General features: G+C 37.5%; 1 protein-coding gene across 6 annotated transcripts in view; it reads right to left on the reverse strand.

The window, feature by feature from the left end:
• drpr (draper) overlaps window positions 1-22,847 on the reverse strand; it is a 106,554-nt gene that overhangs the window by 15,738 nt on the left and 67,969 nt on the right. For 2 of the 6 annotated variants that reach the window (XM_067786646.1, XM_067786647.1), the window contains 11 exons: window positions 19,796-20,241; window positions 19,562-19,725; window positions 13,000-13,131; window positions 10,965-11,211; window positions 9,350-10,389; window positions 7,378-7,584; window positions 6,984-7,316; window positions 4,801-4,968; window positions 4,429-4,722; window positions 4,208-4,360; window positions 4,069-4,101 (listed from right to left, as the gene is read on the reverse strand). In XM_067786646.1, coding sequence (XP_067642747.1) covers window positions 4,069-4,101; window positions 4,208-4,360; window positions 4,429-4,722; window positions 4,801-4,968; window positions 6,984-7,316; window positions 7,378-7,584; window positions 9,350-10,389; window positions 10,965-11,211; window positions 13,000-13,131; window positions 19,562-19,725; window positions 19,796-19,941 — 2,917 coding nt within the window. In that variant the 5' untranslated portion in view covers window positions 19,942-20,241. The remainder of the gene's footprint in view (window positions 1-4,068; window positions 4,102-4,207; window positions 4,361-4,428; window positions 4,723-4,800; window positions 4,969-6,983; window positions 7,317-7,377; window positions 7,585-9,349; window positions 10,390-10,964; window positions 11,212-12,999; window positions 13,132-19,561; window positions 19,726-19,795; window positions 20,242-22,847) is intronic. The other 4 variants (XM_067786649.1, XM_067786648.1, XM_067786651.1 and 1 more) reach the window with 4 other exon arrangements.

Below are 22,847 nucleotides of genomic sequence, written 5' to 3' on the forward strand. Positions count from 1 at the left end.
AATATCGTTTTGATTTAACTAAGACTATCGAAATTAATGTTGTGAACACAAACGTCTGCAAACTTTGGTCTACATTTTAGAAATTTTATCCAGGGTCCTTGTAAAATTTTAATTATATAGATGCGCCGAGGATTATACGATTTTCACCCATGAGTAAGACAATGACATCCACTTAGACTGCTTATGATTTCGAGGGCGGCATCCATGGCCGAATAGTCACTCCCTAACGTTTCAAGGTGTTTCTCTGTTGTAGCTAGGCAGCATAGCGGGACAAAAACATCCGTTATAGTCTTCGGAGCTACATCTAGAGCTTCTAGGAAAGTGACGTCGACGAAGATATGAGTTCGAAGTCACAGTCCTATAGCTTCTGTGCTGGCATATGGTGTGAGAGCAGGAGGCGTGGTAGCAACTGGTGGTCGCGATTGCTACTGTTCGCACATCGGGAATTGTAGCTCCTAAACCCAGCCGGAAAAACTGGAGGCGCCATGTGCCACGAGAGTCCGGAGTATTAGACCATTAATAGCAACCGTAAGTCGCCTTTGTGTGTGACCGCCAAGGAGCCACAAATGATTTGAAGAAATTGTGTTTGCGACGATTATTAGGAGTTAACCCCAAAGCTACGCTTTGCACCAGATATACAGACAAAAGTGTGGTCATTATATGTATCTCCATTTCTCTTCAGCAGACGCAGCAGTACCAATTCCAAAGACCGGGGTTAGGTTCGAAGCCTCTCTGGAGTAAGTGAACGAGGGACAATCCCTCCCCAAAGAGCTACTCCTGAAAATTTTTGAACGATCTGTGAGATTTTGGGGCAAAAACCTAGGATCTTTCCGAAATGGCCAAAACGTTAATTTCCTTAAATACATACAAACAAAACCTTTTCTAAGTATTTTAAGAACACCGGCGTACGTCGGCGCGCCGCTCACGCCGCCGCCGCCGGTATATAATAGAGCATACGCCGCCGCCGCCGATAAAGTGATCGGCGTAAACCTCTACCTCCAGCACCAATACCATCATCAACATTATTGTAATCCTCATAACTTCCCTTCCTTTTTATTTCCTTCATATTGTAACGGATTTTGGGAAATTCCGCTTATTTGAACCCTTCTGCTAACGTTTGAATCGCTAAACTGTTGAATAAATCACTCCAATATTCTGTATTGCAAAATGGTCTTCAAATGGTTTCTCCAAAGGTCTAGACGTTTCACCTTCTAGAATCTCCCCCTTGGTTACCGCGATATACATGTATACTTGTAGTTTATGCGTTTCTCATAGTCATATACGAGTGTATGTGTGAGTAACTTCTTCGGCTGATAGCTACATATTTGTGTACATAAGTGTTGCTAGCTTTAATATGTACAGCTTTAATCGTACGAAACCGAGAGAATGTTGCGGTCGATTTTTAAGTAACTTCTCATTGAGCTACAAACGTGAAACTTCACAGGTAGGTTAAGACACCTTGAAAAAATTCCGCTAGGTGGCACACGGGTTGAAATATTTAGAAATTTGAAACCGGCTTTTTAGTAACTTTTCGATGAGCTATAGACTTGAAACTTCAAACTGAATTCAGAGGCCGATGACAGTATAAAATGTAATACAATAAGAAAAATCGTATGAAACCGGTGGAATCTCGCGATTAACTTTTAAGAGACTTCCAATTGAGCTACAATCTTCATACGTAGTGGAGAGGTCGGTGACAATACATTAAAGGGGAGAAAAACTCCGATAGGTGGTGCACGGATAGAGATATTTAGAAATCCCTTCCGAATTTGGAAAATTTTTTGCGGTTGAGTTTCAAATAGCTGCCATATGAGCTAGAGACCTGAAACTTTGAACAAAGCTTAGAGCCCAAAGAAGATTCAATACTTAGCATTTAACTTACTTAATGTGCCAGGGATAGAGATACTTAGAGATATTTAGAAAATACATACAGAACAGGAGAAAACTTCCAATCGATTTTTAAATGAATTCTACACCTTTTCCAGATTAGGTTCAGAAATTTACAATTCAAGTTCAGAAAACTGCAATTCAAGTTCAAAAAATTACAATTCAAGTTCAGAATTTCCAATTTAAATTCAGAAATTTACAATTCAAGTTCAGAAAATTACAATTCAAGTTCAGAATTTTCATTTCAAGTTCAGATAATTTAAATTCAAGTTCAGAAAATTACAATTCAAGTTCAGAAAATTACATTTCAAGTTCAGAAAATTACAGTACAGGGGTTTAATTTTCAAAAGTTTTATTAATTAATTAATTTTATACTTATATGTTACTTGCGGAAGTGTTGATGCTTCGTTGACAATGTTGCCAAAATGGTGGCTTGGTATAATGTACCCCAAGTTTTCTTTAAGGTGTGTACATCACGAACCTTGAAATCAAATGAAGGATAATTCTTTCCAACAAGTGCATGATGACGCTACGGCCAAGAAAGTACTTCAGTCGAAACAGCAGTTTGGAAGCAGTGGGAGTTGCGAAGGTGAGGAAGACTTGAACTCTCATGGTGCTCCCAATCGCCGTCAGTAACCACGAAACAGGGAAAACTTGCATGATTTGTTACGAAACAGCCAAAATCGCGATTATGTGCCAATTCATGATGAATGATGATGATGGCGGATAAGTTGAGATATTTTGACATATGGCTCCAAGATCTATGCAGACAGTACCTATACGTTACTTTCGGGAGTTTGGACGCTCCGTTGACTGTTTAAGTGGTCATATCTTCGTCATCAGTGCTGTCATACTCAGCGCAGATCAATGGTTGTGAATATAACTGGATGGCATTGTAATTGCTTATGAGCGAGAGTTTTTTTCTTCGCTATCTCGCAAAATTGATTTAAACGAGTTAAGATGTCCAATGCTTCCTTAACACATAGATACCATCTTAAATACATTTATTTCCATTGGATGAAAAAAAATACTCGACAAATTTTCTGAACTTGAATTGAAAATTCTGAACATGAATTGTAATTTTCTGAACTTGAATTGCAATTTTCTGAATTTAAATTGAAATTTTCTGAACTTGAATTGGACATTTCTGAACTTGAATTGGAAATTTCTGAATTCAAATTGGAATTTCTGAACTTGAATTGTAATTTTCTGAATTTGAATTGTAAATTTCTGAATTAAAATTGGAAATTCTTAACTTGAATTGTAATTTTCTGAACTTGAATTGGAAATTCTGAACTTGAATTGTAAATTTCTGAACTTAAATTGTAAATTTCTGAATTTAAATTGGAAATTCTGAACTTGAATTGTAATTTTCTGAACTTAAACTGGAAAAGGTGTAGTTTGTCCTAGACTAGGAATTATGGAAATTAACTAATTTTCGATTCGTTGCGCTATGACTGAGGTATCTGCATTATTTTAATTGATGGTCTACTTTGCATTAATTATGCATTTTATTAAGGCAGCGTAACTCTGCGCAGTGTTGAGTTATTGAGTTGATTCCGAGCCGACATCTGTAATTCGGTAATCGAAAGTTCTCCCAGTCAACACTTGTACTCAATTCATAACAAGTATTGTATGCATTCAGCAATTAACAAAAGTGAGTTTTTCACCTTGTAATAAATAACGCACTACTATTTTCCACATAGAACTAAAAAGTAGAAAGTAAAAAAAATTTAAGCACTTCCTTTATATAAATGGACAAAAATCAGCGAAAAATGTATCCTTTATATTTTTATCTCTCGTAAATATGTTTACAATTTCTCTTCTTAATTTCTTCAATTTCCCTTTTCTATTCCATCATTTACCTTTCCCACTCACTATCCACTCATCTCTTGGTATTCTCCTATCAACTCAGCCATATATTTATTCGTAACTAGCTGGAATCCCTCATACCGTGAGTTATATCAATTTTCAGTGACTGGGCCTGATATGCGACAAATTACTGTGGAATGAGTCATATCTTTTCATGCTACAAAAGTGTGGGCTAGTAGAAGTGTTAATACAACTTTTTTGGGATACAAATAAACTCAAATTCAAAAACTGCAAAACAAAAAGGATATTGTTAATAGTTATACGCACACCACACAACATATTCTTGTTGACTTGAATTTGATTTCTTACCCTCGGGAAATAGTTTCTTGCAATACACTTTGGCTACGCATTGTTTTTGACATTTTGCGAATTTGCATGTTAAAATTGATGATAATGCATTTTGTAGTAAAAAACCACCGAAGAGCTTGTGGGGCAAAAGCATACTTACCAAGATTATTATAATTCTCTTTTTGTTTAATTTCATCATAGACATGCTCCTCTTTCAAAGGATCCTCATATGGATTGTAAACATTGGGATTTGTGAGATCAGCATTTAAATTTTTGGCAAGCATATCGTTAAAATTGACAGAATATGAAGCAGCTGGAGAGCAGGAACAACAAGAAAAATTATTAGTTTTATAAATTGGTTCAAGAGTGCATTTAACTTACAACCAGTACTCGCATTTGAGTTGTCTGAATACATCAAACCACGATCACAATTATTGATTTTTGGGCGCATATTATTGAGTAAACGTTGTTGTTGCGTTTCTTGAAGGCCATAAACGGGGTTATCGAAATTATGACGATCTGGCCAATTTTGACTTGGATCGCTTATATATTGAACATGTTGTATTTCGGTTTTTAAATTCGAAACACGTCGACGATAATGAAAAACGACCGCAATAATTACACCACAGAGTATAATAAATATGAATAAGCCCCAAACAATAGCTGAACGACTGGCTGTAGGGGAGAGAATTGAAAGAGTAGTATTAAATATTTTGTATGCGAAAAATGATAAATAAAAGCTAAAATTCGTACATCCAACTTGTGCCTCTTGTATGCGCTCTTCAGCCGCAAGTACATCACAATTTTCACCGGTATATCCTTTACGGCAAACACAACCGACTGCTACATGACAAACGAAGTTTTGCGAAGGACATTCACATTGGGTAATGCAGTGCTTGCCATAGAAGCCTTCAGGACAAACTGTGAAGTAGAGAAATAATATTTAATGAATAATTTGAAATATAATGTGAAAAGTGATTAAAATCAAAATAAAAATAATTTTGAATGAATAAAGCTTACAGCAGTTTAAAATTGAGTTGTTGTAACCGTAACCATAAGCGTTACCGCAAACGCACCGCTAACTGCTACCCTAAGCTTGACAGAAACAGCACGACAACCGATTTTTCAGCTTTACAATAACAGTAACCGTATCCGCGAAGTCAACAGTAACTGCAAACATAACTGTGGTCGGCACTGTTGCCAAAACTGTTACCGTAACCCTACGCGTAATTGTAAACATAGCCCCAACCACAGCCAAAATCGTAACTGGAAACAGACATAATCATAGTCATGCAAATAAATGTAACTGTAAACATGACCATCACTGTAACCATACCGCCACCGCAGCGGTTCCGGACTCGTAACCATAACATTTATAGTTGGAGTACAGTAATAGTATATAACCCAATCGCAACAGTAACCTTAGCCATTGCTTTTACTGCAGCAGAAAACTAATCCACCGTAACCGCAACCGTAGTCCTTAACTTTAGAATCCGTATTCTTGTTTATTTGTCACTTCATCTTTGCTATCAATAACCATCATCATTACCACTAAAACTGCCTCCCTCATCCCTCTCATTACTATTTTCTTTGTGCTTCTATTTTTCCAAGTTTGTTCTGAAATGGTCTATGTTCACTCTCGTGAGTTTTTAGGTCATAACCTGTGACAGACCAACTACCCACTTCACTAAAGCAGCCGTCATATGAATTATAAATTCAGTGCAATTTCTTGTTGGGATTTTGTCCGAGAGCTGGTTGCGGTATAACTCATTTGTTGTGAGCTTTCTCCTGATCCGCTGATGCCTAGTGCTAAACAGCAATGCTTATACTTTAACTCGAACAAGCCTCTACTCTTACATAGTTCAGCTCAACACCAGACTTAGGTTAGAGGTGTGCAAGAGCAGTGTGTACGACAATTACACTACCCATCTTAGGCTATTGACGCAGAGCCGGAGTAGTGCTATATACTCTGTGAAACCTAAGGGAGTTATAAATGCTCGAGATAGTCATAAAATGAGCGGAAGAGCTTCCAAATTATCTCAAAATATTTCAGACATGATCCCTATTACAATTCTCAATCAAATTTCAAAACATTTGTGAATCGTACCATAGTAGTCCCTTTATTGTCCTTAAAACAAAACTTTAAATAGTTCCTCCATTGTTCCTACAGCCTGTCCGAAATTAGCCTGAAATAGTCAGGAAATGATCTGTATGAAAATATCTCGCGTCGTTTCAAAACTCTCCCTAGAACCATATTGAAACTATTCCCAAATATTCCAAAATTAGTTTGAAATACTTTCGAAACAGTCTTAAAACCATCCGATTTAATCCTTAAGCAGTTTCAAAATGGTCCTGAAGTAGTTGCGAAATATTTTCCGAAAACAATCCTGATCCGAATTAGTTCCAAAAAATGCCGAAACGGTACCGAAATTATCAAAAAAAAAAAATATCAAAAATCTTCTCAAAATAATCCCGAAAACAATTGTGAATGATCCGACCAACTCCCAAACATCCCGGTTATTGCAATAGTTTCGAAAAGATCTGAAGATAGTCCCGAAATTGTCCAGCAATGCCACGAAATTTACGGTAATATCGCCGATATGACTCCGAAAAGTTCCCAGAATTTTCTAGAGATAGCCCCGTAATGATCCCGCAGACTTCTGAAACAATGCCCAATCGGGACTTAATAACATTTTCAAAACAAAATGAAGTGGCTATTCGTCCGAAAAAAAGAAATCACCAAAAACACAAAAAAATTATCGGAATCTTTTGTACTGTATTTGACGGACGGGTAGGGACAGCTAACAGAATACAGTTACAATCGATCCGTTCATAAGTTCAGCTGTTTTGGCCGAACGGAGTAACAAAAAAAACGATTGTGACATCTAAACTTTCTCGTTTATAATAATAATAAGATAAGATAAAATACTAATCACCTTCTTCACAACGCGTTCCCATCCAGCCAGCTGGACAAACACAAAAACCATCATTCTTACGGCAAGTACCACCATTCTGACAACGACAATGCTGAGCACAATTTGGACCATAAAATTCATCTGGACAAGAGGTATTACAATTGGCGCCAGTCCAACCAGGCAAACACAAGCATTGACCAGAAACATGATTACATTCGCCACCATGCTCACAATGGCATTTATTCTTGCAACCGGGACCAAAGTAACCGTTAGGGCATGGATGTTTACAAGTCAAACCAATATAGCCAGCACGACAAACCATTTCGCCAGTAATATGATCGCAGCTTGTATTGTCTGGGAAGAGAAAAAAAGATTCATTATATATAAATATAAATTTTCGAAATTAAAATCTTACTTTGCGACGAATCGGGGCAACGTTCTCTACAGCCAACGCCAAAGAAACCATGCGGACACGGCTCTGAGCAGTCCGCACCAGTCCAGCCAGCAGAACAAATACAACGTCCAGTATCCGGATCACATGAGGAATTGTTGAGGCATCTGCAAACTTGATCACAATTTTCACCATAATAACCAGTTGGACAATTTGTTTCGCAATGTACACCTTTTTTTGCGAATTTTCAAAGTTTTTTCGCAAGGTGTTTTTTTTTTTTTAAATTAATCATTTAAACAAGGCAACGCAATGCAAACAAACCAACAATAAATACAGCAACATATTTAAGGAATTCAGATTTGGGTGAAAAAGAAACAAAAACAAATTAATTAACTAACAACAATAAACACAGTAGGTATATATATTTTTGTGTAATTAAGAAATGTGAGTGAAGGTGAAGAGTGTTTCAGTGAAATGTTGGGGAAAATTATTACTTTTAAAAATTACATAACGCACAATTGAAAATAATAAGGAATTCTAAAAACGAAACCTATGTTAATGAAATTCGGAAACCTTTTCGAAAAAATGGAAATATTTAAGTTTTTTTAAAAATTCACATTAAAATTTCCAAATTGGAAACTTGAAAGAAAACTGAGGAATTTCATAATGCAAACGTACTAAACTAACTTTAAAAACGTGTTCAAAAAAATCGAGATTTTATAAGTTCATGTCAAAATTTTCGCATGAATTTTAAAAATTTTTAGTTAACATTTGTGTATGCACTTTTGTAAAACAAAACTTGAATGATTTCTATAACGAAAACAGTGTAATTCAAATTTGAAAACATATTCAAAAAAATTGGAAAACTCGAGAAGTTTAAAAACAAAAATTTATTAAATTTTTCTGTTATTGTACGTTGAATTTTTGGAGTCTTTTGAGCATGGAGGATATGTAAACCAATTTCAAATTTTTTCGGAACAAATTTTAAAACTCTACTTTAGTGTATGCATCAACCTAACCTAAAGTAATTAAATACGAAAGCGTTTTCGAAAAAAATAAAACTCTTCAAGTAATTCCAAAATTTATAATTAGAATTTAAGAAAAAATTTTTATATGTAGTTTTATAAAAAAAAAACATTAAATAAACTTTAAAACGAAATCAATTTAAACCAAAAAAAAATTCTAAAAAACTGGAAATTTGAATTTTTTTTAAATCAACATGCAAATTTTCCACATTTTTATTGAGAATTTTTAGAAACTATATTTTATCAAAAATTGACTTTAAAAAAACTTAAATAGTTATATATATAAACGAACTTCGAAAACGATTATTAAAAATTGCAATGTAAAAATTTCAAAAGTGAAAAATGCGAGAAAGTTTTTAAAGATCTACCTACATGCGAATTTCTATATTAATTTTTAGATTTTTGTGAATCGAAAACGTTTGCCAAAAAACTCGAAAATCAGGGAGTTTGTAAAATAAATTTTTTTTTTATATTTTTAATTAGAATTTTAGAAAACTTATTTCTTAATAACTTTTCCCAAACGGTTTTTTAGATTTTCTTTAGTATAAATTTTAAGATCCATTATACAATGAGATAAAGCTTTAAATATTTCAGTTTTGAATGGAAGAGAATAAAAAAAATGTCCAAATTCAATGCGAATTTCGAGACTCTTCTAGCACTTTGGAAGGCTAAAAATAAATCGACTTAAAAACTGCCTACTGAAAAAAGTTTTCGAAAATCAAAATCAAAGTTTCTGAAATTTTCGAGTTTTCTCGAAAGCGTTTTCGAAATTAATTTTTTAAATTTAAACAAACTGTTTTTTAAATTCAAATTTTAGCTACATTTCTATAGGTTTTTGTTTCTGATTCGATGCGCTTGAAGTAGTATGAAGGAGTGTGGGGTGAATGTGAGGTCAATGAATTAAGTATGAGTGAATGAATGTTAAAAAACTAACAGTAGACGTAGCGTTCACTCGCCACACAACAACCTACCTCCCCAACTCTGCTTGCAAACACATCGTCCCGATGATGGATCACAAGCAATCGTATTATTCGCATCACATTCGCATTGTAGCTCACAACCGAGTCCAAAAGTGAATGCCTCACATTTCTGATCACATTTCTCACCAGTCCAACCGGGTGCACATGTGCAAGTGCCATTTTGTGGACTACAACCAGCATTATTATAACATTCACATTTATTTTTACAATTTTCGCCATAATAATTCAAATCGCATGGACGATCACATTTGATATTACGCCAACCGGGCGTACAGCTACATTGTCCAGTTTCAGGTGAGCAAGCGGCACCATTTCGACATTCACATTTCTGTGCACAATCCTGTCCATAGCGTCCTTCCGGACAACGCTCCTGACAACGTTCACCCTGAAAACCTGCCGCGCATATACATGTACCATTAATGGGTGAACAGCGCGCAAAATTAGCACAATCACAACTCAATTCACAATTTGGTCCATATTTAAGGAAGGGGCATGGTCGATTACATTGCGCACCACTCCAACCATTTTCACAAAAACATTTACCCGTATCCGGATGGCACAAATGTGTATTAAGCGCATCACAATCGCACGTCTTATTACAATCATCACCATATTTATCGAAGGCGCAAATACGTTCACTACAATCATCACCCTGCCATCCTGGTGCACATTGGCATGCGCCTGTCGCTTTGTCGCAAATTGCATCATTCTTACATTTACATTTTTCGGTACAATTTAAACCATACGTATTAAAGGGGCATTCCTCGTAGCACAGCTCACCCAAATATCCAGGTGGACATTCACATTTGCCTGTGATATGATGACAGGGTCCACCTTTAAAGCATTCACATACCTCTTTGCAGTGTTCGCCAAAGAAGCCGAGCGGGCATTTATTGGCACAAACATCACCCGTCCAGCCGGCTGGGCACAAGCAGGCGCCACTTTTCGGATCACATTTACCACCATTTTGACAGCGACAATCTTGTTTACATTGCACACCATGCTTGCCATCGGGACACAAATCTTCACATCTGGTTTTTCAATTGGTTTTTATGATGCGTCGCAGGTTAAGAAGTAAGAAAAACGAAACATAAAAATTTGTTTAAAAAATCTTGAAATTGTGGGAGGTTCTCGCATGCGAGTAACCACGAGTTGTTATAAGACCGCATGGATAACAAAAATATATACAGTGCTGTGCAACATAGCAGCTAAGACCAGCTGAGCTTCAGTAACAAATTGACCATATAAAGCTACAAATGGTCGATTTGACTTTAAAAAAGCCTTTCTATGGCTGGAGTTGCAGCATTTAGATAGGAATACAATTCATGAATTTTTTCGAGTTTTACAAAATGTTTGGATGCCTGGCCGTTTTTTTTTTATTTGTTTTTTTTTTTTTTTTGGTCATTATTATTAAAAACTCCTAGTATTACTTTACTTAAAATCATATACATAGTAAATGAAAGTTACAACTATCGAATCGAAGCCAAATTTATTTAAATTCGAAAGACGTTGTTAGATCGCATATGGAAGTACTGCACAACACTGTAGTTAGTGTGTCTGTTAGTAAACCTGCACCGTTCGAAATTCATATACTAATACAACTTACAATGGCCCTGTAAAACCAGGCGAACAACTGCATTCGCCTGATATATGATGGCAGCTACCACCATTCTCACAGCGACACTCCTCCATACACTTGGCACCATAATGATCTGGTGGGCATGTATCACCACATTTTTCACCTATATATCCTTTGGCACATTCGCATGCACCCGACGCTGGATCGCATGTAGCATTATTTAAACAATCGCATTCTTTGTTGCAATCACGTCCCCAATAGCCAGCTGGACAATCTGTATTGGAATTAATTATAGTTTATATTTTTTGCTTGTTTTTCCACTTCACATCTATTTATTAGTTTCAACGTGAGTTAATAGCGTTGCAAGTTGCTTTCGTTTTTGCTCTTATAAATATTTGCTTAGATAAGCGACGAGTTGTTGGTGCAATTAAACAATTAGCGAGGGAGAGGCGGACAAGTTAGCACAGCATAACGTAGATTCGCTTACACTTAGTGACAACTTCACTGGGTAGTAAGGAATTAGGTGTGAATGATATAAATTGACAGGATTCGTAGTATTTGTTTAAGTGAAATGTGTTAAGCGAGTGTAATGTGTGCATAGATTATGGTAGAATTTGTACTAAAAGAACTCACAATTCAATATAAAAATAATAAATTAACCATAAATTGTATCTACAAGATAATTGCATAATAATACAGAGATGAAATAAAAGTGTTTCAGGGATGCAGTGCTCAATATTCCAAAAAGAAAGGCATAGTAAACCAAAACGACAAAAGCAAATAAAGCAACAACAAACATATTTAAAAAAATATATACATATATCATTGGGCGATATGGATTACGATTGTCTTAAAGCATAATAGGTATGGGCTTTCTAAGTTTATTTTGTTTTATCTTATTTAAAGTTTATTCCTTAATTGGTTTTTTTTTTTTTGTTTTAGTTTTTTTATATATTTTTTTTTTTTTAGTTCACTTTATGGGCTTTCGAAGTTTAGAACTGAAACTTTTGTAATTTTTTTTTTTGTACTTTGTTATATTTTTTATACTATATATTTTATATTATTAGTTTATTTTAATTTGTTTCCTTAACTTTATTTTATTTTTTTTCACATTATGTTATTTTGTTTTATTTTAGTTTATTTCAGTTTAATTTGTTTAATTAAATAAAAGACATAAAAAAATTAACAGTTAATTAAATAAAGTTGAAATAATTTTAGTTTAGTTTAGTTCAGTTTAGTTTAGTTCTCTTCTGTTTAGTTTAGCTAAGTTTATTTTATTTCATTTCATATTATTTTATTTTGTTTTTTATTATTTTTTAAATATCTAATTTTTCTTCTTTTATATAATTTTATTTTGTTTTATTTTTTTTTATATGATTTTATTTTTTTTTTTATTTTTTTTTTGTTTTATTTTTATTTTTTTATTCTAGTTCACTTTATGGGCTTTCGAAGTTTAGAACTGAAAATTTTGTAATTATTTTTTTGTACTTTATTATGTTTTTTATACTATATTTTTTATTTTATTTTAGTTTATTTTATTCTCTCTTATTTTAGTTTTTTTCCTTAATTTTAATTTGTTTTATTTTAGTTTATTTCAGTTGACTTTGATTACTTAAATAAAGTTAAAATAATTTTAGTTTAGTTAAGTTTACTTTAGTGTAGTTTAGTTCACTTTTGTTTAGTTTAGTTTGGCTAAGTTTATTTTATTTTTTATTATTTTATAAAGATCTTGGATTTGATCTTTATTTTATAATAGATTTTTTGCTTATAAACTTATAAACCAGGCCTTATGCGATTTTGAAGTTAGATCTTGAAATAGCTTTGAATTATACACTACTGAATTTTTGTCTGCACATTTCTTATAAACTTGAATTAAAATATCGAACTTCGAAAGCTCTAAGGCTAATTTCGAAAAAGAAACCGCTATTACAATTACAGCAATGTAATGTAAGGAAATCTTAATTACAGTAGCCCTAAACATAACTTTAATTTATATATAATCCTTATCGCCCAACTTTGAATACTACATATATAGTTATATAACAAGAAAAATGTAACGAACTTAGATCGCACGTCTCGCCACCCCAGCCTTGTTCGCATTTACATTTTTCCGGTGCAATACATTTGCCATGTTCGCATTTTTTCGTGCATTCGGGAATGCAACCATCACCATGAGGATTTTCTACATAGCCATCTGAAAAAATAGAAAACATTTAACAAGAACTCTTAACTTTTTTTTTTAATAAATGTTTGTTGATAGGGAAAAAATTGTTCATAAAAAATTGCCAGCCATCGTCTACCTGCCACTGCAATCATTGTCTCTCTCTCTTTATAACTCTGCATTCGACCATCTCAGTATCGCTTCCCAAGGCAGTCGGTTCTATGTACCGGAGCGACTCGGGATTTTTCCCGACCAAGGACTGTCATTTCAGTGTAACCCCATTTAATTTGTTTCGTCCCTCCCACAAATTGTCATCCTCCCAGCAGCTCCTTGCAGCAGGACTGCTCCATATTCTCTTGCTCCGGGAAGGTATCGAATCCAATCCGGGTCCGTCTCCTGACCTCGGTCCTGAGAAATGGTTTTGCTGCATCTGCCGGAAAAGAATCTTTTTAGGACGGTCATACTCTGTTCAGTGTGTCTCGTGTAAGGGATGGTTGCATCGGACAGGTTGTTCTGGGCTTGATCCCAAAACCCGACGTCCACGTAACTTTTATAAATCTTTTGTGGCTCCTTGCTGTTCACGCCCAAGGGCGTCCCGTAGTCTACGTCTAAGCGCCCCCCCATTACCTTCCAGCAGCCCCGCTGCTCAGCAAGCCACAACAAGTACCCGCTGCTGCTCGCGCCTTACGGCGCCAACAACTCAAACAGCTGCTACCACTCATAACTACAATCTTCGTAGTAGAGTCGGAAGCAATGCTGAGCAACAGCCCCTGCCCCCGTCTTCTCCCCCCCTCTTTTCCGGCAGCAATCGTGTAGGTCAGGGAAACAGACTCTTAGTCCCTACCTCCGTTTGCACCGTGTGCCAGCACAGAATATATATGTTTGCGACATCCGCCCAATGCAGCTCCTGCCTCGGGTGGTGCCACTTTCCTAGATGTTCTGGTCTCCGCGACGGTAACCCCTCGACGGGTTTCATCGCGCCATGTTGCCAGGTCGCAAACCCAAATCATCCGGGTACCCCAATGCTTGCCCAAGGACGCCCAGTCCCAGGGCCACAACAGCAATTGCGTCCTGGCCTTCCTCAACCCAGGCGTAGTCACCCGTCACTTACCCCCAGAGTGGCGACGTCTCCCCTCATGCACTTCAAAATTCTGCAGTTAAACTGTAATGGACTAACTGGGAAGATTACGGAGATAGTCAATTTCATGAAGCGGCACAACATCCGCATTGCTGCGATTCAAGAGACTAAACTCACAGCACGATCTGCATTGCAGACCTGCTCTGGGTATAATGTCCACAGAAAAGATCGCGAGAGCGGAAATGGAGGCGGCCTCGCGTTTATAATACACCACTCTGTGCAATATCACATATTTGATCCTGGCATCGACCGCAGGGACAATGTCTTAGAACGTCAAGGCCTATCTGTCCGGTCAGGCGATGCAAACCTAGAAATCATCAACATCTACATCCCCCCTGCCACCTGTTGCCCCGGTGGATACCACCCTAATATTAGAGCCTTACTCACTGGAAACAATCGCATTATTTTAGGCGACTTCAATGCCCATCATGATCTATGGCATTCAAATTTGCGGGCGGACAGTAGGGGCGAGATGTTGGCGGATCAAATAGAAGAAACGACGTTCTGCACAATAAACGGAGACGCCCCCACACGTATGGTGGGAAGCTGTCACAGTTCGCCAGATATCTCAATCGTGAGCGCAGAACTCGTAAACTGCGTCAACTGGCAGCCGATGGTATCATTGGCATCCGACCACCTGCCTATACTTGTTTCGCTCGAGCGTACCGCCGACTTCATCGTCACCGAAAAACGCACTTTCATAAACTTTAAAAAAGGAAAGTGGGGAGAATATAAATCCTTTACCCAACCTCTTTGCTGCCCTCCCTATCCCGACTGATGCCCGCCAAGGGGAGCGTGCCTTCCGCAAGGTCATTGAATCCGCCTCGGCACGTTTCATTCCCGCCGGGAGAATTCCCGAAATCCGGCCCCACTTCCCGGCGGAGGCCGCAAACTTAGCGAGAGAACGTGACCTTATAAGGCAGCTTGATCCAGGCGACCCCCAAATAAGGGATATAAACCAACGCATCAGATTGCTTGTGGATGAACACAAGCGGGCGAAATGGGAGGAGCACCTAAGAGGTTGTAACCTCTCTACCGGTGTGGGTAAACTTTGGTCCACCGTAAAGTCCCTATCGAATCCGACTAAGCACAAAGACAAAGTTTCCATCGCCTTTGGCGACAAAGTGCTGTCGGATGCGAAAAAATGCGCGAGCGCTTTCTGCCGACAATATATAATGCATTCTACGGTCGACAAAGTTGGACGGAGGGCCAACAGACACGCACATAAACACAAATTCAGCGCGTCACCAATCACCATCACCGCTAAAGAGGTTGAGGACGCCATTGGTCGCGCTAAACCATCCAAAGCAGTGGGCCCAGACGGCATAGCCATGCCGATGCTTAAAAGCCTAGGGAAAGAGGGTTTCAAATATTTAGCGCAGGTCTTCAACCTGTCTCTTTCCACCTTTGTCATACCCGAGAAATGGAGAATGGCCAAGGTGGTCCCGCTACTAAAGCCTGGTAAACCAGCTAACATAGGAGAGTCGTATCGTCCGATATCTCTCCTATCGCCAGTAGCAAAGACGCTCGAAGCCATTTTGCTCCCTTATTTCCAAGCAAATTTGCAACTAGCCTCCCATCAGCATGGCTTCAGAAAACTCCATAGCACTACCTCCGCGCTAAATGCCATTGGCACCCAGATAAATTGCGGTTTAAATCAAAACCCCCACCATAGAACAGTACTCGTAGCGCTAGACCTATCAAAAGCTTTTGACACGGTCAACCACGGCTCGTTACTGCAAGACCTGGAAGGGTCTACCCTTCCCCCATGTCTTAAAAGGTGGACCGCAAATTATCTGGGTGGTCGGCAGGCATCTGTGCTATTTAGAAACGAAACATCAAAGCCAAGGAGAATTAAACAAGGGGTGCCACAGGGTGGTGTCCTATCCCCACTTTTGTTTAATTTCTACATATCTAAACTACCTTCACCACCGGAAGGAGTCACAATCGTTTCCTACGCCGATGACTGCACAGTAATGGCCACAGGCCCAGGCCCACAGATCGATGAGCTATGCAATAAAATAAACGGCTACCTCCCTGATCTCTCCAGTTTTTTCGCCTCGCGAAACCTGGCATTATCACCGACTAAATCTTCCGCGACCTTATTTACAACATGGACGTCCCAAATGTCGACCATTTTGAACATCCACGTCGATGGCTCTACGCTACCGACTGTCCTACACCCCAAAATCTTAGGTGTGACGTTTGATCAGGATCTACATTTTGGTGAGCACGCAGCCGCAATTGTTCCGAGAATTCAGAGCCGTAACAAAATACTCAAATCCCTTGCTGGCAGTACCTGGGGAAAAGATAAAGAAACGCTCATGACTACATACAAAGCAATTAGCCAGCCGATTACGTGCTACGCGTCACCCATATGGTCGCCAAGCCTAAAAATTACCCACTGGAAGAAGCTACAGGCCTGCCAAAATACTGCTCTCAGAATTGCCACGGGCTGTCTTCTTATGTCCCCAGAACACCATCTACATAATGAGGCGAGAATACTCCCCATCAGGGAAAGAAACGAGATGCTGACCAAACAGTTCCTGTTGAATACCCAGAAACCTGGGCATCCCAACAGACATCTGATTGACGAGCCAGCACCGCCTAGGGGCTTAAGGAGTCATCTCCGTAAGCATTTTGAGGAAATACGGCATCTGAGAACACAGCCGTATGAAGCGAAAAAACACAAGCAGGTCCTTGGTGAACTCCACAAACAGGCGTCGGACCTTTATGCCGGGAATTGCCCGGTGAACCCAGTACTCAAAGTAAAGTATCCAAAACTTGCGGAAGAGGAACGCATACTCCCCAGGGAAACGCGTGTCACTCTGGCTCAACTTCGTTCTGGATACTGTAACAGGTTAAACTCTTACCTATCCAGAATAAACCCCGACATACAAAATGTATGCCCCGCTTGCAATGTGTCCCCACATGACACCAACCATCTCTTTAATTGTAATGTGGAACCAACGCCTCTAACACCCCTTTCCCTATGGTCCACCCCTGTTGAAACAGCAAGTTTCCTTGGACTCCCGTTAGAGGATATTGATGACAGTTTGTGATCGGTCGCGTCTGTTAGGTGGGGCGAAGCACTGCTACAACAACAACAACAACAACCATCTCAGTATACCAGGCATGCTTAACGAACGAAACGATATCATTTCGTTACGATAATCAACGTTAATAAACGAAACGAAGTCATTTCGTTTCGTTTATTAACGTTAAGAACGCCAAATTAACGTTAATTTGACGATCTTAACGTTAATAAACGAAACGAAGTGACTTCGTTTCGTTTATTAACGTTGATTATCGTAACGAAATGATATCGTTTCGTTCGTTAAGCATGCCTGCAGTATACATATCTTCAGATCTACAGATAGGTACTTGTCAACTGAGGAGTAACAGTGGCTGGCTCGTTATATTACTTCAACTTGAAAAGGTCTCAGCTCGACTCTACATGGATCCAGGAACGTGGAACGTTTCTTTAAAGGCTCTGGCGAACCCATATTCATCATAGAACTAGGGTGAAGGGCGGGTTGGCCTAGAAGGTTCAATGCGATCATATTAAATCATTCCCGAGATGGTCGGGCTTATACCTAAATAGTGCTTATTACCGGAACATACGGGATCTATATACGACAAAGGACCCTCAGCATCGATAACACTCCCCAAAGCCTTCGGGAGGTGTCGTTATCGCTACAACGACAACCACAACAAAGCACAGCAATGTCATTACCCAAGATGTTGAGCACGAAGTGAGGCTATCGGAAACGGTTCAGATCTTCAGCATAGTACGCTTGTTAAGGAGATAGTAAGCTGGTTTCTCAGGCGAACACCATAAGAAATGTGAGCCGATAAATAGCAAAAATGGGAGAGCCAAGGCTTATATGTTGCAAAATCTTGCAGGATGCCATATCATTCCAGAAGTACGAAGCAACTTTCACCACGGCCCAAAGGTCAGAGAAGCTATGAAACGCCTGATTTTACCGCATTATTTCCGCAAACACCTTTCTGGTCGTTGCCTCGATTATAATGGTACACCTTCTTCCTGAGGAATGGAAAGCGCACAGAGTTAGGTGAAGATGAGTGAGTGAAGTGAATGATCGCACCTAATGGATAGGGCGAAGCGCTGCGTGTCCATATAACACTCCCCAAACCTTCATGTAGTAGTTTTGCCTTTAAAAAATACTAAAAGGCGAGATCGACTTCTACCTGACCCAATTCCCAACTGAACACGGCTACTTCTTTGAATATCTCTACATAAGGAGCAAGTTGGAAAATTCTACGTTAGTAACCAAAAAGATCTTCCCCGCTTGAAGTAGTACACTCAAAACAAGTAAGGAAGTCTAAGTTCGGACGAAACCGAACATTACATACCCAGCTGTACACTTGAAATGCTGTTGTTGTTCATTTTGTGTGCTTAATAGTGTTACAAGGCTGCGAAATAATACACATACATATGGTTCTATTCTGAACTAATTTTCTTCGAGTAATGGATCCCGAAACATAGAAAATTGCTTAGTCATAAAAGGGGCAGTGCCACGCCAATTTTTTTTTAATTTGAAGTTTTTCCTATTTATTGTTATAAATCCACTTGGGAAATCAAATACTATTGATATAAAGCTCTTTTTTGCAAAGATATATCTTATTTTATTCGTCCACGACCCTTTTAAAAATGTTTTATATAAAAGTGGGCGTGTCCTTAACCGATTTCTTTGATTTTTCTTCAAAGCATTCCTTATAGTAAAGGCGACCCCTCTGCCGTATTTTGTTACGATAGGTGTAACGATTTTTGATGTACGATTAATAACATTTGTAAAATTGATTTTATCACAAGTGGGCGGTACTGCGACCATTTTAAATTTTTTTTCAAATTTTTATCAAGAGTCTCAATATCAGTCCACACCTAAAATTTCAACATCCTAGGTGTATTGTTTACTAAATAATCAGGTTTTTTGTGTTTTCCAAAATGTTATAAATACAAAGTGGGCGTGGTTATCATTCGATTTCGCTTATTTTCAATACCAATCTGCGTCCAGGTGTACCAAATTTGGACGGACGGACAGGGCTCAACCAAATTTTTTTTTCGATACTGATGATTTTGATATATGGAAATCTATATCTATCTCGATTCCTTTATACCTGTACAACGAACCGTTATCCAATCAAAGTTATAATACCCTGGGTACAAATACAGCTGGGTATAATAATAAAAGGAGTAGGAAGGCCAGCCCATTCTTGAGCAGGACAACGTCTTTGGGGCCTGCTAGTCCCATATATTATGATAAACATTTGACCTACTTAAATAATTTTTTTTTTACCCACCACAACAAGCGCGTACAATACGTGTTTTCATAAGCGTACGCGTCCGATTAACTACACGATTCTTAATTTGATATGTCGAACAACGTGGTGGCACATTGACACACCAAACAGTTTGGCGTTCCTGGTACGATTGTAATTCGGTGGTGGTAACTTCAACAGGATAACTGTAAAGGAAAATATGTAAATGTTAACTAAATCTTATGAGACATCAATCTAAATGCATCTGGCACTTACTTTTCTCGTTTCTTACAAACATTTGGTCCTTCCAATACATCAGACAGATTGACTAGTAAATCTTCAGAATAAACAGCTATTATACCACCAAATAAAATAACAAATAATAATAATAATTTGCAACAAGTTGGTGCTATTGATGGCATTTTGCCTTAAGCTTAGCGGATATACGCAGTTCAAAATTTGATGGGAAAAATGTGTTATGTAGTGTAGGGCACACTACAGTCTCTATGTTGGTATACAAATAATATATAGATATTTAAATTCTGACTTAGTATATAGTGATAAAAGAATACACAATGAACGCAATTGTTGTTGATGATTAAATTATTCCATGCATAGTTCCAGCATGCAACATTTATCCGGCTTCAGAAAAGTGCTGATGATGATTCAATGCAAACAAAGGCACCATAAACTGCTGTTGTAGAATTAAACATATCATTTAACTGCAAAAAAAACAAGAGAGAAAAATAATACAGTATGATTTAAATTTGTTTATATGTAACATATATATAGTATAATATTTAGGGTAAATGGACGATATTGAAGTTGTATATATAAAAGTAAATGTGATAAGCCATCATCAATGTGACAAGATGATTAGCTAGAAATTTAAATGCGGATGTTCGTAATTAGAGGTCGATTAATCAAGTATTCGCTTAGTCAATGAAATTATTAATCAGAACTTAAAACATATTAAACTGTAATTAACTCAAACTCTACTATCGTTTTCGTAACTAGCTCAACTATTAAGAATCCGAAGTTAACACAAAAGAAAATGTATGATTATTCAATTAATCGGGTCAACGAACTCATTGATTAGTTGTAAGTTTGAATGCGGATTGAAATGATGAATTAGAACAGAAAAACTTAGTTTATTATTGACAACTAACTCGATTAATCAGCACCTGCATTTAATATTTCATAACATTAATGATTAATCAATTATGCGTGCATCTAGTTTATTGAATAAATGACAGTTAAAATCCATAAAGCTGTGATTAATCCTGAATTGTACTTAATCCAAAAAACTATTATATTTTTCGTAATACTAGTGAATATTAATACTAAAGAAATTTAATGATTAATCAATTAATGGGGCAAAAGAATGCATTGATTAATTACAAACTTGAATGCGGATTGATTTGATCAATCAGACCATTAAAACTTATTTTATTTTAGCCAACTTAATCTGCACCTGAAGTTGAAACTTCATAAAATTAATGATTAATCAAGTTATTCGAGCATCTAATTTATTGATTAAAGAAAACTTAAAGTCCATAAAGCTGTGATTCATCCAACCACTTAATTTAAATTTCAATTAAACAGGACTACGTTTAAGTAGCCAATTACTTCTAAAATAAAATATTTACAAAAAGCTCAGTTAAGCCAGTCGAGCAAGACAATCAATTAACTAACTGATCACACTTTTAAATAAATGTTTGCTTAAGAACAAAATTTGCTTTATTTAAACAAATTATGAAATTCATTCACATTCCAAATACTTCTTGTTAATAAGTTGTGAAAATAATTGTAAAATGATATAGTTGAATCCACTATTGAGTCGACTAATTAATTCGTTTGTTAGTCGCCTAACTAACAACAAGTGCTACTTTGAACGGTGTCGAGAGAACCTGAGATTGCTCTTGGAATGTTCGAGAGGAAGGTTCTCCGGAAGATTTGTGCTCCTGTCCGTGGTGAGTATCGAAAAAAGGTATAATAATGAGCTGTAAGAGCTTTACGCAGATATAAAGATATTGCAGCGAAAAAAATGCAAAGGCTTCGCTTCCAATTGGCGTCAGTTATAGCGAAACAGGGATAACTGGCGTGAATTGTTACGAAACGACCAAAATCGCTCAGGCGGTTAAGCGTCAATTAATGATGATGATGATCTGTTAATAAGGAATTGCAAAGGTTTAACCCCATATTCATAAAATATAAAAAAAGGTTTACAAAGCTCTTATAACTAATTGGAAATTTGTATAGAAATTCTTTTGTATTTTTTATTAAGTTAATCATTTCTATAAGAAATTCAATTAGTCAGTAAGCATTTCTCTGCAACACTTATTAAGAAACGATAACGATGAATGACTGGTTGCACAAATTGGCTCAGGCAAAAGCTTTTCTACATAAGTATATATATAGAACAGGATTCAGTTTTTGAACGCGGGCTGGGACGCCGTAGCTCTAAGACGACACTATTATTATTATTAGGCCTCGACGGACTGCGACCCTTATTTAGATTTATTGTGTTTGACCTTTCACTGAAGATGAAGGTTTTAAATGTATTGAAGTAAAGGATTTTCCAGATCGACGCATTTGCAGAGGATGTGAACCAGCGTTTAATCCTCCACCTCACAAAAGCGGCAGGATCCGATAGGTTTCACTTACTTGGGTGATATCGTAGACTACAGTGTCCCATATAGTACACAGTGAGAGCTCGTTCGGGCTTTGCACCAAAGAAAACTGCTATACCACCCTGTTTGGATGGGTGGTGTGCCTCTTCATCACCTTCATGTCGGTGATGTACGGTAACGCATCCCAACAAACTTTGTGTTTGGCTCCCAAGGCATTCATAATTCCAATCCATTCATGCACTAGCTTAGAAGTAATTGTGTAGGATTGCAAGGCACGGAAGGCTGCCTGGTTGTCCGACATAATAAGGATACTATCGAGGATAAGCCTCTTCATAGACATTATCTACCGTAACCTTCGATTGTTCGGATTTCTGCCTGAAAAATGGGTGGGGTGGCGTCGCTTTCTTGAAGTTTCAGCATTCGAGTGGAGTGCCTATAATATATAAGCATCCAACGTGAGCGTTTTGGCTAGTGTAACCACTAAGTATTGTGCTTCCATTGATAATCGGATTTTGGTACCACCAGGTATGGTGCTAACATGGAAAGTCTCCTTTTCCGGGTAAATGTGCACTAGGATAGTTTTGCTACGATTGATAGATAATCCTTTGGTATCACGCCACCTTTCTATGATGCTCAGAGCTTATTGCATGCGATTGGATATTGTTTTTTCTTGCATCCCTGTAATGCAGATACCT

This window comes from Eurosta solidaginis, chromosome 5, assembly GCF_040869045.1.
Source record: "Eurosta solidaginis isolate ZX-2024a chromosome 5, ASM4086904v1, whole genome shotgun sequence".
NCBI lineage: Eukaryota > Metazoa > Arthropoda > Insecta > Diptera > Tephritidae > Eurosta > Eurosta solidaginis.